The sequence below is a fragment of the Panicum virgatum genome, chromosome 6K (genome assembly GCF_016808335.1).
Source record: "Panicum virgatum strain AP13 chromosome 6K, P.virgatum_v5, whole genome shotgun sequence".
Lineage (NCBI taxonomy): Eukaryota > Viridiplantae > Streptophyta > Magnoliopsida > Poales > Poaceae > Panicum > Panicum virgatum.
The window spans coordinates 45,080,270-45,097,737 of record NC_053141.1 but is presented as its reverse complement, the minus strand read 5'-3'; the positions used below and the strand labels follow the sequence as shown (position 1 = coordinate 45,097,737).

The following is a 17,468-nucleotide window of genomic DNA, read 5'->3' as shown; positions in this document are numbered from 1 at the left end:
TGCTCGACGGAAGCACAATGGCGTGTGCTTCGCATGGCCATGGCATGGCCTCCCTCGTCGGCTTCGGTGGCCTAGGAGGAGGACGGCTCCTCGGCGTCGGCGGCCGCTCGCTCCGGTTTTGGGCTGCCATCCACGCCTCTGCTGCGGCCCGTCCGCCGTCCTATCTCCAACCCACCAACTTCAGGAGGGCCCAAGAAAACTCTCCCCGGACCAAGCCCACAGGCACACTGAAGGTTTATGCGCTGTTGGCGCCAACACGGATGGGCCGCGCCGCAGAACAGGGTCGAAGTGGACAGTTCATGCAGGGAAAGGAAGTTTCATCTTCAGCTGCCCTCGAGCGCGCACCTCGCAACTCTCCACAACAGACGACTAAGCAGCATCTAGCACCAGCATACCATGAAAAGTAAAAAAAATCCAGATAAAAATGAGCATCTGGAGGTTTTAGTGTTCAGTCTAAACGAGTAGATCATATATATGCATCGTTACTTCGCTTGTGCGTGGTTCGCCGCTGAGTAGACCAAACAACAACAAAAACACTTGGATCCAGCTGACCTTGGTGTTCGGCAACCAACACTGATTCAGTATTGCTACAGATTATCATGGTTTTCTTATGAGCACATGCAAGAATGTTATTGCTTTCCATGCGTTACTTAATTTCTACCAAGTTTCCAAACACAGGATGACTTTTCAATAATATGACAAGCATCACAATACAAGGTAGCTATAGTGCAGCCAATTTCTATAGACATTGGTTATTTAGGCAAAAGGTCGTCACGATTACAACATAAATGTAGTGCGGCTACAAGCCCACACCATTAATTCAAATAACACAAGCTACAACAGTACAGTGGAGGCAAAGCAGTCACAATACTGTAATACCCAAACCCAATACATTAGTCGAGAATCAAATGGATAGTCTCCAACAAGCTCTCATCACAAATGTTACACACATACAAGCCACGCAAGAATCTTGAAGTGGAATCTATCACTCGAAGCACAACATATGGCCAGCGCCATGGGCGGCTCTGCCGCATCTTTATTATTTCAGAATCACACAGTAGTGTGATCTCATGGCAGCCATGGGGGTAGGAATGAGGTGGTCATGCACGAGCTAGGCAGTGCCTCAGAAGGGTACCTGCAGTAGCACAATTAAAGGATCAACTTTAATTTCATTCCAAGAGCAAATTGGAGAGATCTTAATTAGTGGTACACTATGCTAGTTTTGTATTTGAAGTTTTAGCAGTTATATATCTAGCTAGACCAAAGAGCATAAAGAGAGTCAATTGTCTAGCTATTGGTATGACATGTCATGATTTCGTTGGCTAAGTATACGCGGTCGTGTGACAGATAGCCAAGACTGGGAAATTCCCAAGAGATTTGGAGTAGGAAGAGATCATTTGAAGGTAGGAGGAATTTTACCCTATCTGAAGGGTGGGTTCACCATGAGCAGCGTCGAGGGGATGGAAGAATCCATTGCCGCCATGCAGCTGATGCTGCACTTCTTGTTGTGGCTCTCCGTGCTCCCACGCTTGCTGCCAGATAACCTGGTTGCTCTCCTCCAGCTGCACATATCAGAACAATTATAATGGTCAGCATCCTATACATGATTATTATCATGTAAAGATGAATAATGTGTATCTCCATTCATGCTCCGAGAAGTGTTTTTTTATATAAAGGAGCCTTTAAGTGACTGAATAGGTTATTTCTTGGACCAATTAATAGTTCCTTTTCCTGATAAGCAAAGTGTGATAATTAGTTTGAAAACATTGCACTGGAATTTTAGCATCTTATTGCAACTATGCATGATTGCACGCCACAGAATGTAAGACTTACAAGAGAAATATACATTAGACAGCATGGACCAAAAGAAATGAGAGTGTATGAAAGTATTCAGTCAAAGAAAATAACCCCACCAAAAATTCTTACAATAACTTGTAATCTTAGATTCTATCTTTCCCAATAAAACTTACACAAAGAAAAGATAAAATATTGCATACCCTTGAATTCTTTTGTTCTTCTGTTTCTAAGGACTGAGCATTGAAACCTAATTAACCATTTGATCAAGTTTATCCATGAATGCATTTTTCAAATGGTACGGCAATAGTCAAGTTCTATGACTTACTTTTCTACGAAGACATTTATTTGCTTCAGAAAACATTTTTTCCTGCAATTGAAGAAATCAAGTCATTCACTGATTGAGGGAAGGCAAATCTATTTTGGTCAATTTTTGAGAGCATGCCTTTCTCTGAAGTTCTGTCAGTTGATCGACCATGTGTTGTGTCTACAAGAGGAACATATATAATGGTCAGAATATTTGATACATGGAGGTAGATCTAGGCACCTGGCTGACATACCATTTAAGAATGCCTGGTGCCACACATAGTTCACAAAATATACACTTGTAACTTGTTGATACTTTGAGAATTTTTAGTACCCTTGTTGATCTTATGTGCTTCAAGGATGAGTCAAGTTACTTCTCGAGGCGCTCCAGCTCCTTAATGTCTAATGTATCAAGATCTTCGCCAAGCAAATTCCTATAATTGTCCATAAAGCATGCAGACTTTTAAATGGATATGAAAATGTGGAACTGTAAATCATTTGTGGAAATGTATTGAATTAAAATTGACCATTTTTGTATCTCTTATAAAGACAGCTGCAAACTTTGTTTGCTAGTAGACGACAATACTTGAAATTTTCATTTTCATTTTCATTCCGGCTAATTACAATTCCATTCTTGTTGCTCCAGTAGTAGATGATATGGACTAGCTGAACATTTAATGTTTCTACTTATGATCACGTACGCGCCTTCATGGTAATTAGTTTCAGAATCTGACCAATTGCATTTGCTAACAAATATGGTCCACAAAATGAAGATTTAGAAAATTTTAATACTATTTGATTGGGGAGGATAGCAATATCGACAAAACACTTAAGTGTTTTAACCTTCAACTTTTGCAACGTTTGAAATTTACTATTTTGTTTCATCAACTTGCTTATCTAGATGAACAAACGAAACATGCTCTCAGAAAGGTTTCTGATAAAAGTTTAATAACCACAGACAGGCAAGCTTATTAATTTGTTGTTGTGTCCTTTCACGCATGTTTTCCCATATCAAAGCTCATTTTCAAAAGAAAATGCTCTTTTTAATTATTTTTTTTAGATAAAGACGAATTACCTGAACTTATAAAAAGAGAACTAACCTTTGAGTTCGCTGTAAGTTTTCAACACGTGCCTTCAATTTTAGGTACTCATTACGGCTCCTTTTCAATTGCTGGATGAAAAAGTAATGAAAGAATATCATAAGATGACTGAATTGTTCAACATGATGGCATGCTTTATGTTTTTTATTGGAAAATTATTTTACTGACTAATTGGAGAGGGGATATGACTGTCTGGATTGCATATTCTATCAAGGCACTATCACACTGATAGTATACCCCTTAATTGCCATATTTCTTTATATATCTTTAGGATGCAAATGTTAGTAAGAATATGTAGTTCTGAATCTTAAGGCCATAGGACCAGCGAGTTTTTGGCTGCAGAATACAAGTCAAGAACTGTGCGCATATATATATATAGATGAAACTTTGCTACCACGCTCATATACATTTGATATGCCACATGAAATGTGCTTAAATTTTTCTTACAAGAAAAATCTTCTTAATAAGAGCTCAATCATAATTGTATTTCTGAGTTATTAAATGATATTGTCACAAGTTTATTTATTACAAAACCGAAACAAAATCAGGGTTGTTCAATTCAGAAATGTACACAGTGAATAATCAGGAGAAACTCAACATCTGTATTTCGGCACTCCTATATATTATCGAGAAGAAGTTTAGGAGTTTTTGCATTTGCTTGATGTTAATACTATCCTCTAAAATAGCCTTTGACAGGTGCCTCTTTTAAATCTATACATAATATTGGCGGGGTACACAAATGAGTTTATATTAAATTGTGCTCAAATGAATACAAACTTCTGCACAGTACATTAGTCTGAACTAATTAAACTTAAAAAAACTTAAAGTACGACTTTACCTCACTCTCTCTATTTTGCAGTGCTGTTTCAGGTCCTGCATAACTGCACTTCTGATACTTTTCAAGTGTCTTTGGCATGCTGAAAGCAAATGAGAAATTATATAATTAATGCCTAGAATTAAAAAAATCAACCAGGCCATTAAAAGAGTGTGTGCAAACGCACAAGAATCAGGCAAAAATGTTCTGTTGAATCTGATCTAAGGTTTTGCAGTAATTTGTAAATATGTAGCACAATTTTTTAAATTAATAAAAATGCTGCAATTCATAATTAGGGAATCCATAGTTCGGTTGAAGTGCTAAAATGATCATTTCATAGTCAATAACGTAAGCAAAATAAAGAGCTGACATGGCATAATGCCCTATGTCATGAGAGTAAGAATTATTTTTTCATGACAAGCATATAGGTAACTTCTTTTGTGTTTGGGCAAGTTTCTTCAACTCATAAACGAACCTTTTTTCATGACAAGCATAGGTAACTTCTTTTGTGTCTATGGGCAAGTTTTCATCTAATCATAAACGAACCTTAGACTTTCTACCACTCTCTTCGAGTGACCATACGTAGCTTAACTTATGTCACTGACATGTGGGATCATGGAGTAACTAAAGGGGAGCTAGGATGCTAAATCATGTGACAATCATATTTTTACAGGGATGGCGAAATTTTCAAAACACCTCTTAGCTCATAGATCAGCTCGATCGATTTGTTGTGCTTCTCTCTAAGAGTCTGTATGCCTTCTTTCTGTCTGTTAAACTACTATAATTTGAAGTTTGGGTAATTACATCAGGCTATCATATGAAAATAAGAAACATAAGGATGAAAACCGGATCCCCAGGAAATTGTTGTAATTGAGAGCTACCTTAGCTTTAGGCTATATCCCATTATTATTGTACCACAGAAATTAACCAGTGGATCATGAATTTGAGCCGACAGCCACTGCTACGTGCACTTGAAAGACCGCTGGATCAAAATGTATTATACGTTCCCAAGGCGAGAAATTAAGTAAGATCTACTAGCTAGCTAGGAAAGGGGCCGAAAAGAAAACCCTAAACCCATGAGGTCTTAAGGCAGATCCCGTGTCCAGAAGCCATGAAGACCCAGCTCTAAGCGTACGTGCGAAATCCCACTCCCGGCAGCTCAAAATCGAACGCGCGCAGCTCGGTTAAGCTGCCAGCACGCGATGGTCGACACAGCAGCATGCGTTCCATGGGCGGATCTGGCGAGATCCGCCGAGACTTGCCACGGCCAACCTGCCTACTACATGTGCGCGCGTGTGTGTGTGTGTGTATATACCTCTGCGTGCTGCAGAACTCGTAGAGCTTGCCGCGGTTGGAGAAGATGATGAGCGCGACCTCGGCGTCGCAGAGCACGGAGAGCTCGTACGCCTTCTTGAGCAGGCCGTTGCGGCGCTTGGCGAAGGTGACCTGGCGGTTGATCTTGTTCTCGATCCGCTTCAGCTCCACCCGGCCCCGCCCCATGGCCGGCGCCCCCGCCTTCCTCGCGGCCCCCGAGCCCTCCGCCCCCGCCACCGCCGCCAGATCGCCGACCTCACCGAAGCAGCAGCTAGCAAAGGCAAAGCAAAAAGCGAGAGATACACTCGAGAGACGGGGAGGGAGCTTGAGAGGGGAGCGGAGGCGAGACGGATCGGAGCGGGGATTAAATAACGAGGGGAAAGTTGGGGGCAGCACGGGGCTACCAGCCAGAGCCTAGCGGTGGAGGTGGTGGTGGTGGGATGAGGCGGAGCAGCGGCGGCTCAGGGAAGTAGCCGGTGGGCGCAAGGGTGCGGCGTCAGGTTGCCGTTTCCGGCAAAGCATCCGTAGGGGGCGAAACCCTAGGCCCCCAGCAGCGTAGCGCGTTTGCGGAAAGCTAGGGGATGGGATGGGAGTCGCCACCACACCACTCGCTCCGCCCATGGGCGGGCCCCGCCGCGCGTCGTGTACGTCGCCGTCGGGCCCTGCCTGCCACCGGCTTTTACCTCGGCGGGGCCCGCCGGCGAGCCAGCCAAGCAGCTCCGCACACGCGCCCCGCTGGTGATCGAGCGGGCGATCACATGCCCCGCTTTATTAATGCCCGTGGCCGTCCACTCGCACGCAGCCGCGCCGCGCGCGCACCAGCGAGGTGCCCGGCGGGCGCGTCCTCGCCTCCTCCCGGCGGCCGGCCCGGCCGGGTCGCTGTCCAGACCACCTTGCTTGCAGCTGCAAGCCATCGGGGCTTAATCCCCCGGCCCGGGCTTCGCGGCGTGGTCCCCGTGCGCACGCGGCCACCCGATCCGCCGGCCGGGGCATCAATAGCCGGGGGAGGATCGGAGATCGAGCGGCCAAGCCGCCAATGCCGCATTGCGACCACCACGCCTGCGGCCCCCACCGCACTTGGTTGCACTTGCAGCCGGGGTCCGGGCGGAGCAGCCGACCGACCGATCTAATTCTCGCCGTGCATGGGCGCGCATGCTCGGGCACCACTGTTCGATCCGCCTGCCGCGCCGGGCCTGCCGCCGGTCGACGGCGACCGCCACGGTCGTCGCCGGCCAGCGCGCCGTCGCCGCCTCCGATCAGAGAACGTGGGGGTGGCTGAGGTGTGTGCGTGGTTGGCGCGTTGCGAGTTGGAACCGTCCGCTCGAGAGAACTTGGCCGCATAGCGTACGTACGGGGACAGAGAAAAAGGTCTGTCATTTTACTGTGTTTAGCGTACTACGTATACGGGAACACACAAGAATGCGTACGTACGTGTACCTGCAGGGGCCTGTAGCACGTACATGAGAGCACGAATAAAGTAGTATAGTAAATGAGCTTGTTTAGCGGTATATTCCTCGCTTTCATGCACTTCAGCTTGCTTCTCTTCACGACACGCGCGCGCGCTTTTCCTCGACGGGCGCAAGGAAGGGCGCTTTCTTCCCGTCGGTCCCATCCGTGTTGCCTTTGCCTCGTTGCACGGAGCCGAGGTGCAATCAGTCAACCGGCACGACGGATTTGATCGATCGATCGATCGACCGGGCCGGACGTTCGCGTGTCAACTTTTCTTTTCGAAAAAAAAGTTTGCGTGTCATGCATCATTCATACGTGGACGGAACGCACCCGCGATCCCGCCTGACCTTTTTATCCTTGTCGCCTCGTCGATCGACCCCCCTGACCTCGAGCTCTGCTTCCGAGCGAGCCTGCCCTGGTTGTTGGGTTGGGATTGATCGAGCGGTGCCTGTACGTTCCCGCCGCTGTACTCCTAGCGCTTGCAATTGATGCAGCCAAGTGCGTACACGTACCGACGGCGTACGTGCTACGTGCCATGAATGGCGGAAAGCGTGTCCGCACAGTGCGCGCTGTACGCCTACGATACGTGCGTGTACGAATACGAGTAGCTACCGTCGGAGCTGCTGGCGCCGAGCGAGATCGATCGGCTGGGGGTTCGGATCTACACTTGGACGACGGGATTCCCGTAGGCAGCCTTTATTGGCGTGCAACTAATGCGATCACGTTCCTGCTGCTGCCCGTGCTAGATATATAATTATATACTCCTTTAAATCATGTACATGAAGTGAATGAACACAAAGTTAATGATATTGCATAGGTCAATTATATTACCCGTAGCAATGCATGTGCTAGTCATATCAAATGTTATCAAATTATTTTGTTTGATAGAAAAGTGATTTTAAGTTTATGGTAGATACTCGTTTTTTTCCCGGGAGAAGAAGGTGAAGAAAAAATACCAACTTTTTTTTAGGCTGTCCGCAGTGGGACTCGCTACCCCGCTGATGTAGCGCACACATAGCGCATTTTTTCTGCTGCAGCGGGACTCTCTACCCCACGCGCTATCGTTGCAGGCGGGGCTCCCGCGCGCCAAAGCTAGCGCGGTAGCGGCCGTCCGCAACGCGGCGACGTGGCGGGGGGCCCGCCACCGGCCGATACACTACGTCCTCCTCCCGCGCCCGCCGCCGCAGCCGCCGAGCTCCATGAGCAGAGGTGGCGGCCGTCTCACCGCGCGGCCCGCCATGGCCCCGCGCCGGCAACGGAGGAGGAGGGAGGAGGGAGAAGGGAGAAGAGAGGAGGAGGGAGGAGGGCGGTCTGCACCGCCACCGCGAGGGCCGCGCTCTGCTCCCTGCTCCTCCGCCCCTGCTCCGCCCGCGGACGAGCTCGAGCCCCGCCGGCGCGGGCGGAGCTTGAGCGCCGCCGCCACGCACGGACGGAGGAGGGAGGAGGCGATGGCGACCGGATCCGTTGAGGCCGCCGAAGGGGCCGGCCACCGCGGTGCGCGCGTGAGTAGAGGAAGAGCCGGGATCCGAGCCTCCGCCGGTGGAGGCATGGCCGCCGGATCCGAGCCGCCGCACCTGCGGCCGACGAGGAGGGGTGCACCGCGGGGAAGAAGCAGTGAAGAGGTGCGCGGCGGTGCGGCGTGCGGATCCGGCCGCCGCGCGACCGCTATTCGGCCTGGCCGCCGCCATGGACACCTCCCTGCCTGGCGCTCGAGGTGGAGAGGAGGAGGGGCCCTATCGCCGGATGGGGAGGGAGGAGGGGGCCGCGGCGGAGGGGGGCTCGGCCATGGCCTCCAAGCCACCGGCCGCCAGCGGAGGCCGCCCCGCCGCGCCAGGGGCCGCCCTGCCCCGCCTCGCCATGGCCGCCGGCGGAGGCCGCCCTTCCCGCCATGGAGCCCGGCGAAGCTCGAGGAGGCCTACGCCTCTGCTGCTCCCCACCGCCGCCGCCGCTGGCCCGCACGGTCGCCGGCGCAGCGAGCAGGGGCCTCCGTCGCCGCGCATCCCTACCCCGCGGTGCCCCCTCCGCTGGCGTGCACCGGCACCCGCCGCGCGCACCGACCTCCGGCATGCCACCCCGGCCCACCTCGCGCGCACGCCCCTGCCTCGCCGCGGCGGCCAGGCCTCGCCGCATCCACCTCCCGCGGCTGCGAGAGGCTCCTCGGCCCGGCGCAGGGGAGGCGCGGAGGGAGCAGGGGAGGCTCGCCCCGCCCCACGCCCCCGGGAGCCCCGCCGGGTGCCCTGCCCCGCTCCGGCCCCTACCCCGCGTGCGTCCTGGACGCGGTGGGCAGAGACGCGCCGCCGCCGGCCCCCGCCCTGCGTGCGCCATGGACGCGGGGGGCCGAGGCGGGCCCCGCCCCGCACGCGCCGCGCCCGGCCATCTCCATGGTGAGCTCCATGGGCCGACGGAGCTCGCGCCGGGTGCAGGGCCCCTGCTCCACCGTGTTGAGGTCTAGGGGAGGACCGGGCCTGCTGCGCCGCAGCCACGCCATCTAGGAGGAGCGAGGAGGCCGCCGCGCCGGAGAGGGGGCTGGAGGAGCGCCGGCGGTGGCGGCATTGCGCGGGTGAGTGGGGTGGGTGGGGATAAAAAATATAATAGTGTATGACATCTGGACCCCAGGTGCTGGTTGTTGGAATAGAGAGTGAGATAGAGTATGGATGGGTGCGGAAGAACTGGATATAAATCAGAGAATCTTGATGACGAGGACAAAATATTCTGATTAGAGAGTGAATTTGGAGTACGACGAGTGCGGATAGCCTTAGAGGGTCCACAGTATATAGCAGCTGGGCTGGCACCGGTGCTGGCTGCACAGGTTGGCAGTTTGGTCTAGACGGACCGAACTGGGCGTGCGGGTTCATTTGGGTCTTACCCCATAAAATTGCGAGTTTTTCATTTTTATATTTTTTTTAAAAAACAAAATTTCAAAAATATATGCCGAATATGGAAATTTTCAAAAATGGGTGCCTGTCGCCCCCTTAATGGGCGACAGGGCATCCAGTTGGCGACAAGACCTAAATGTAAAAACAAATTTATATTTAGGTCCTGGCGCCCAGGGTGCATTAAACAGTGAACTTGTAAAATCGATATAAAATCGTAGAAAAATCAGAAAAATATAAACTCAACTGTTCTGGATTCTATGAAATAAGATCTACAACTTTTGTTACATAAAGTTTTTCATTTAATCAATGTATCTTGCTCTAATTTAAATACCAGCTTAATGCACTTTTATTTAAATCTCAAGATCCATCCTTTGGATGCATGCGATCTTTGGCCAGAGTGTTGCATATGTTGAGAATAGGCTTGTGCAAAATTGTTATGACCAACAAACATTTCTAGAATAAGTTTTTAAATTAGATCTTGCAATATGTCTAGTTTAAATGGGTTATTTGTCCATGCTGTTATACTGAGTTTTAGAAGCCATAACTTTTACAGTTCCATTATTTTATTTTCTAAGAGCTATAGAAAAAGTTTAGTAAATTTTAGATAAGCACAACTATACCAAATGAATTATTTCAGATTTTTCTAGCTACAAGAACTATTTTTCTTGATTTAGTGCATTTACCATAGTCATAATTCATTTGGTCCAGTTGTGCTTACATAAAATTTACCAACCTTTTTCTATAGCTCTTAGGAAATAAAATAAGGCTACTGTAAAAGTTATGGCTCCTAAAACTCAGTATAGCAGCATGGATAAATAACTCATTTAAACTATATATATTGCAAGATCTAATTTAAAAACTTATGCTAGAAGTGTTTTTTGGGCCTACCAATTTTACACAAGCCTGTACTCACCGCATGCAACACTCTGGCCAAAGATGGCATGCATCCAAAGGATGGATCTTGAGATTTAAATAAAAGTATATTAAACTGGTATTTAAAATAGAGCAAGATACATTGATCAAATAAAAAACTTTATGTAACAAAAGTTGTAGATCTTGTTTCATAGAATCCAGAACAGTTGATTTTATATTTTTCCAATGTTTTTACGATTTTATATCGATTTTAAAAATTCACTGTTTAATACGTTCTGAGCGCCAGGACCTAAATGTAAGGTCCTGCCGCCAACTGGACGGGCGACAGGCCCCCTGTCGCCGTCACCCATTTTTGAAAATTTCCCTATTCGACATATATTTTTAAAATTTTGTTTTTTTAAATATAAAAATGAAAAAACTCGCCATAAAATTCGTACAAGCCCAGTCTCAAGTGCGCGCCTCGGCCTACAAACCGCACGGCGCATCCCCCAATCCCACCCGCGGCGGCGCGCGTCTCCCCGTGTAACGTGGCCAGCCGGATGGACGACGCTTCACGCCAGCAATTCGATCACCACCAACTGCCGCGCCTGTTGAAGTTGCTACGTACGCCCCTCGGCACTGACTACTGACGAGCCTTTAATTTTAGGGTAATGAAATGCAGTATAATTCTCAAGTCTCGACCCAATCTTTTTTCTTGCAGATCTAGCAAGTGATTCTTGACGCCACATACCCACTGCGTTGGATCGTGACCTGCAAATGCGTCGGATAGACGGATAGGTGCGGCCTAGATGAAGTGAAGGTCAAGAAAATGACGAGACGATCAGCCTGAAACTGAAAGCATCAGGCACGACGATGACAAACAGGAGAAGCAACACTGCGGTCAGGCGGTCAGCAGTCGGCAGGCACCACAACAGCAAAGACAATTTCAGGAAAACGAGCACCGAATTATGCTCAGGATGTCCACACGAATGCTGGGGGGTAGAATCGATTCGAGAAAAATAAATGGATGCAGAAAAGACAGAAACCAGTGCTGATCAGTGATCATTCACTGAAGCGAATTGCTCTACCAGATCGGAAGCACGCAAGAACAGCCGCTGGGACGTGAGAACTACTGCCACGAGAAGGGCAGCGAAGAAGGCACGTCCGAGGAGCCCTCGCCGCCACCGCCGCTGCCGCCGACGTGGAACATCCCGCTGTAGTTCATCTCGTTGTCGTTGGAGCTCAGCACGGTGTTCAGCTGCTGCCCGCCCTCCACCACGGGGCAGGAGGGGAACCCGGCCGTGGCCGCGGCGGCGCCGCCGCCGGCCGAGGCCTGGGGGCGCGAGAACCACGACGGGCTGCCGAACTGCAGGCCCGACACCACGGGCTGCGCCATGGGGACGTGTTCAGTCGGCCGGACCATCCTGCTGACGTCGATGCCGGAGGAGTTCGCCGGAGCTGACAGAAGAGAGAGAGCACAATCCGAGTCGAGCACGCGGGTCAGGCCGTCGGAGAACATCTTGCCGACGGTGCTGCCGCTGCTGCTCTCGGGAGGTGCTGCCGTCTTGAGGACCGGCTGGCGCGCTGAAGCCGGAGCCTCCAGCACCACGCCGGTGGCGAAATTTATCTCGCCCTCCTGCAGGAAAGGGAAGCGGCGGCCTTCTTTGGCGTAAGCAGACGACGAGCCGACGAAATGGTGCCTGTTGCTGGTGCCCAGAGGGATTTGGTGAGCGTAATATGGACTCTCCTCGGTTTTGATTACACCCGGCCAGTTCGCTGCATCAAGTCTCGGAGCCGCAAATGGTGAGAATCGTGTCCCTGAATATGAAAGAAATGCTGATTAGGTGACGACTGATAAGATATACAGCTGCCAGCTGCTAGACATACATCTAGCAACACAAATCATAAATGAGCAAATTACTACTGTTCTCAGATCATTTTAATGAGAATCGGATATGTCTTGTAGTTATCCTAGTCCTGCATATGAACTCATAGAGAAGCTACCTTAGTGCAACTGGCTAGTGTCCTTGGGAAAGAACTAGCGGACTAGGGTTCAAATCCTGGTTCCTCACATTTGTTCAGGTGCGGTATTTAGTACCTCCCCGTAGCCCACATCATTTTTTTTACATATGAACTCATATGGGTTGTCAATTAAGTTGTGGTTCTTCAAGCACCAGAAGTAGTGAAGAACAGTTTGTCAGTATAAGTGGTTCTGTAGCGACCTTTATGATCTAGAAAGCATTAGAAGGACCTTGCATCAATTATGAGAACACAATTGGCAGAAACAAGAGCTTCCTAATGAGCCGAAAATTTAAATGCGTGTAAGGTACTAGTTCATAATAACTTGGATGCATCTATATGTACAATATGGTGCTATCCCCTCTCTTTCTGATAATGCTAACCTATTGCTATGAACAAAGTTTTCACTCCGCAACATGTTAAAGTGCTAGGCAACCTCGAAAAGTTTAAAAGAGCAGAGGCAGAGAGGCAGAATTGAACCTCTGATTTATTTTTCATGTATGGGCAGACCTATTTTACAGTCTTGTTTTCTTTTCCTTTCCAGCAAGGTATGGAAATTGCGAAGATGTATCGGAACCATGTGCAGAATCAAGAAACATAGAAAATTGGTAAAACTGAAGAAAACCTTGTTGGCTCGCGATGAAGCTTGCGGAAGCCATGGTATCTGGTTGTGGCTTCCTGCGGCGGCGATTGTGCCCATCTAGGCGCTTCCTACAGCTGCGCTTGGTGTCATCGAACTCCGCAAGCAAGTGAAACCTGAATAAACATAATCTCTTGGTGAGACTACTGAATTGAGTTAGGCAAATGAGAAAGTTGCTATATATGTCAATATGCTAACAGCATCTCTCTTGATAATACATTGTCTATTAAGGTCAGGATCAACACTTATTCTAATTCAAATAATCAACTTGATAAGTGACTAATTGACAAAAAAACCTTGATGGCATGGTGCCAATTATCCTACAGTCATTGCAGATTTTGTGGCAGTGTAGTTTGCCGCTCTCATAAACGCATGACCTTGAATACGGCATAATTGATCAGGACCACAAGGATCGTCCTCGATGATTTGAATTAGAATATACTCGCGCTTCTTTTTTTAATCTATAGACAAGGAAGATACTCCGAGTTTGGATTTTTTTTAAATGGGGCAGATAGGATGGACCTGCGTAGTCAGGCACATGATCCTATGAAGATGCTCCTTACTAAAGAATCATCAATATAATTATTGTCAGAATATTTAATGTACTGTGCACATATGCTTGCAATAGTTAATACACAGCACACCAGGGACCAATGTTCCTATGTCAATGAAGCCGTTCAGTGCTGAGAGGCTTGTCTTAGATGCTATCTTTTGGACCAAAGAACTGTCCAAGCCCATGAAAATATTGAAAGACCTGTTGAACTTGGACCACAACATAGTGCACTCAACCTACATAGGTAGAAACTGACAGTTTCATTCTCCAAAGGGATAAGAAAGCTGAAATTTTTGTTGGCACACTGACTGTCACTTAATCTATAAAGTCTGCAATTCGCACCAAAAGACAAGGTAATCAATCATGGAGAATTGTCCCCCACTGAGTAAGATATTCGCAGAATATATGACGAAAGTATCACATTAGCATCCTCTATCAAGTTAATAGTGTAAAGGTCCACCACAACAGAGAGGGACCGTCTGCTATTGATCAGCAAGACAAAAATGGGAACCAGCACAGCTGTACTATAAAGTGGACCGAACTAAGATCGCAAATGTAGTGATACTTCATAATGCCAAAATTCAATTACTATCAGACAAAAAAAAGGATGGTTCAGGCTGAAAGGAAACAAAATATTCAGTGATAGAATATTGTTGGAAGATTGACTACATGAACAGCGAAACATTTGTGGTGGCCTAGAAAAAATGTATATAATGCTCAGAAATGTAGCTGAATTTTGTGGTCATGGTTCATTAAGTCTTCGCGACTAGCAGTGCCCAGAAAACCATATTTGCTGCCATTGCTAGCTCAGAAGTACAAAGGCTGAAGTGGAATACAGATGAAGAAGACAGGGACAGACAGCCCCTAAACTCCCAAGAATAAGCAGAATCTCATTTTGACAGGCCATATATAGGACTACTGACTTGTACAGCAGCCATAGCCCATAAAACTGTGGATTCATACTCATGACTCGTCCATGGCCCTTTCAAAGCATAGCAATGGCCCAGGGAAAAAGGTTTAGGTATAGTAGGCTAGGGCCGTTTTTAGTTCCAACGCAAAAAAAAATTTGTGATGGAATTTTGCTAATTTGAAGTACTAAATGAAGTCTATTTACAAAAATTTTTGCACAGATGGGTTGTAAATCGCGAGCCGAATCTAATAATGCTAATTAATCCATGATTAATCTATAATTAGCGGATGATTACTGTAGAATCACTGTTGCAAATCATGGATTAAGTAGGCTCATTAGATTCGTCTCGCGATTTACAGCTCATCCATGCAAAAAGTTTTGTAAATAGACTTCATTTAGTATTCCATGCATGTGTCAAAATATTCGATGTGACATTTTTTTTTGTGTTTACGAGATTTACGGGCAAAGATCTAAATATGGCCTAGATCCATCATATAAACCTCTTTCAGCAGTAGTACTGACTTTCTGGGTATGGGCACAATATCTGCAGAGATACTAGTATATCGCCTTTGCCCTATCTCAGACAGGAGACGCCGCTACTAGCGGCTAGCAGTAGTGGCAGATGTGGTAGGCCAGCAGCTGCCGCCTGAAATGATGGTAAACCAAAGCTGGCTGTACGCGCCTTCAGATTCAGTGCTGCCTCCATTCTCCAAGGGATTGGCCGCCCCACACCTGCAGGGAAAAAAAAAGAGCATCCTGTCGCCGCCATAGCATCCACGGGGGAAAAGCGCAGGGGATCACGTCGATTCCCCCCGTTTCCAGCTACCAAAGCAGGCAATCATGCTCGACCTCCGGACTTATCAGCTCGCAGTCGCGTTTTTTCTTTTTTCGCCGAACACACAGAGGGTGACAAAGGAGTCAGGCAGTCAGGGAGAGAGCATCGACGGGTTACTGTGTGTGTAGGTGATCTTGGGCAGACGATTGGGGAGCAGCTGACCACTTTGCCAGCAGCGTTAACTCTCATCAGCGCGTCAGAAAGTGAAGCGCTGAGCACGCAGTGCAGGAGCAGGCGAGCAGCGGGCAGGGGGAGAAAGGAAAAGGCGTGGCAATAATTCACCAGGCAATGCTACAGTGATGGTAGGGATCGGAGGAATTTTCTCGGAACTGAAAAACTGGAAAAAGTCATGCCGGAAAAGGTAAAGTTGTGCATCCTTGAAACGAGACAGCGGGGAGAGAGGTACAAGAAGAAGAAGGCAGCAATGGTGGACGGAGCCGATGCTGGTCCTCAGCTAATAACTGACGAACAAAGGGTCGGAAGCGACCGGGCAGCTACCTACACGATGGCAGGTGCATCCTGTCTGCTCGATTGTGTACGGCAGGTGTTGGATTGATGGCGGCGGCGGGGGCGTCAGGGAGCGCGGGGGTGGTGGGGTTACCTGCTGCACTGCTGGCAGAAGCGCATCTCGCGGCCGGCGACGACGACGACGGGCGTCTTGGAGTGCGCCTCGCACACCTTGTGCCGCCGGTGGTAGTCGCGGCACTTGCTCAGGTCCGCCGTGCACCCCTCCACCGCGCACGACGGGCACTGCTGCTGCTGCTGCCCGCCGCCGCCAGCCGGGCGCGGCCGCTTCGCCGGCGCGCCGGGGCCGGGCGACGAGGACGACGGGCCCGCCGCCGCCGCCGCCGCCGCCGCGGAGGCTGCGGAGACGGGGGCCTTCCCCGCCGCGGCGGCGGGGTGCCTGCGCGCCGGCCCCGCGCCGAGCTCGCACTCGCCCAGCCCGCCGAGCTTCAGGTCGACCGAGCACTCGGGCGCCCCGGGCAGGCGGTACGCCGAGGCGGCCGCATTGCCGTGCCCGCCGGACGTCCCCGCCGCTCCCGCCGCCGCCGCCGCCGCGCCGCCCGCGTGGTCGTGCTCCAGCTCCGCGAGGTCCCACGCGCCCGGCGCCTTGAGATCCCAGTCCATGCCGACGCCGGCCTCTCCTCAGCTCAGCTCAAGCTCGAGCTCTCCTCTACCTATCTACTGCCTGCCCAAGCTCAAGCTGTCGCTTTCCCTCCTCTTCCGCACGCGCTCGAATGGCTATTTCGGGCCGCTCCCCTCCCGGGCCTTTCCCTCTCATTCCGCGGGCATTTTCTTGCCACGGGCGAGGTCGATCGGGGAGATGGCAGTGGCAGCACCGGATCTACAGGCTAATTGGTGTCCGAGACGAGCTCGGCCAGATCGAAGCCCGAGCTCCGGTGGCCAGCAAATGCAACAAGCGATTGACCTGAGAGGCTGGTGGAGAAGACTATTAAGAGTGAGGGAGAGCTGCTGAGCTGCGGGCTGAGCCGAGTTGGAGAAATCAGAAATGGAAGGTGCAGTGTATAGATAGCGGCGGCGGCCAACAAAGATTTGCGGCAACAAAAGCGAGGCCCGGGAGGCCAGGAACTGGGGGGTAGTAGCAGTCAGTACTTGCAGAGGCAACAGCGACTGTAGCAAGGGAGTGTGTGCATGAAAAGAGACGGTGGGGGGGGGGGGAGGTGGTGGAGGAGGGGGGAGGAGGAGGAGGGCAGGCGACATTATTACTTGGCGCCATGGTGGGCCCGCAGCCTTCCCATCCCTGACAGGTATTCTAAAGGAGGAACAGTGGGCCGGGCCCCGCCGCCACGTTCACACACTGCCATGCAAGGGTGTTGTGCAGCAATTATTGGAGGGTGCCGTAGGGTCTTCTTCCCTTGCTACTCCTACAAATTTCTTTTTCCTAGCTCCCTACTGCTGCTGAGATTGCAACATGTCTTTTTCGTTAAAAAAAAAACAAGAAAAGCTGGATTGCAGCTCACAATAATCATATTCAGGAATATAAA

The 17,468-nt window shown here is 49.7% G+C and overlaps 2 protein-coding genes across 2 annotated transcripts; both read right to left on the bottom strand.

The window, feature by feature from the left end:
- Positions 1–718: 718 nt before the first annotated feature.
- Positions 719–5,874, bottom strand: LOC120712969 (MADS-box transcription factor 7). Its single transcript, XM_039998922.1, has 8 exons — positions 5,330–5,874; positions 4,039–4,117; positions 3,201–3,271; positions 2,435–2,534; positions 2,240–2,281; positions 2,123–2,164; positions 1,420–1,562; positions 719–1,135 (listed from the first exon to the last, which is right to left on the bottom strand). The coding sequence occupies exons 1-4, from the start codon at positions 5,512–5,514 to the stop codon at positions 2,471–2,473; spliced, it is 399 nt and encodes a 132-aa protein (XP_039854856.1). The 5' UTR covers positions 5,515–5,874; the 3' UTR covers positions 719–1,135; positions 1,420–1,562; positions 2,123–2,164; positions 2,240–2,281; positions 2,435–2,470.
- A 5,547-nt stretch (positions 5,875–11,421) lies between these two features.
- LOC120712968 (teosinte glume architecture 1-like) lies at positions 11,422–17,126 on the bottom strand. The gene is made up of 3 exons (XM_039998921.1): positions 16,064–17,126; positions 13,150–13,280; positions 11,422–12,323 (listed from the first exon to the last, which is right to left on the bottom strand). The coding sequence occupies exons 1-3, from the start codon at positions 16,588–16,590 to the stop codon at positions 11,635–11,637; spliced, it is 1,347 nt and encodes a 448-aa protein (XP_039854855.1). The 5' UTR covers positions 16,591–17,126; the 3' UTR covers positions 11,422–11,634.
- Positions 17,127–17,468: the final 342 nt, after the last annotated feature.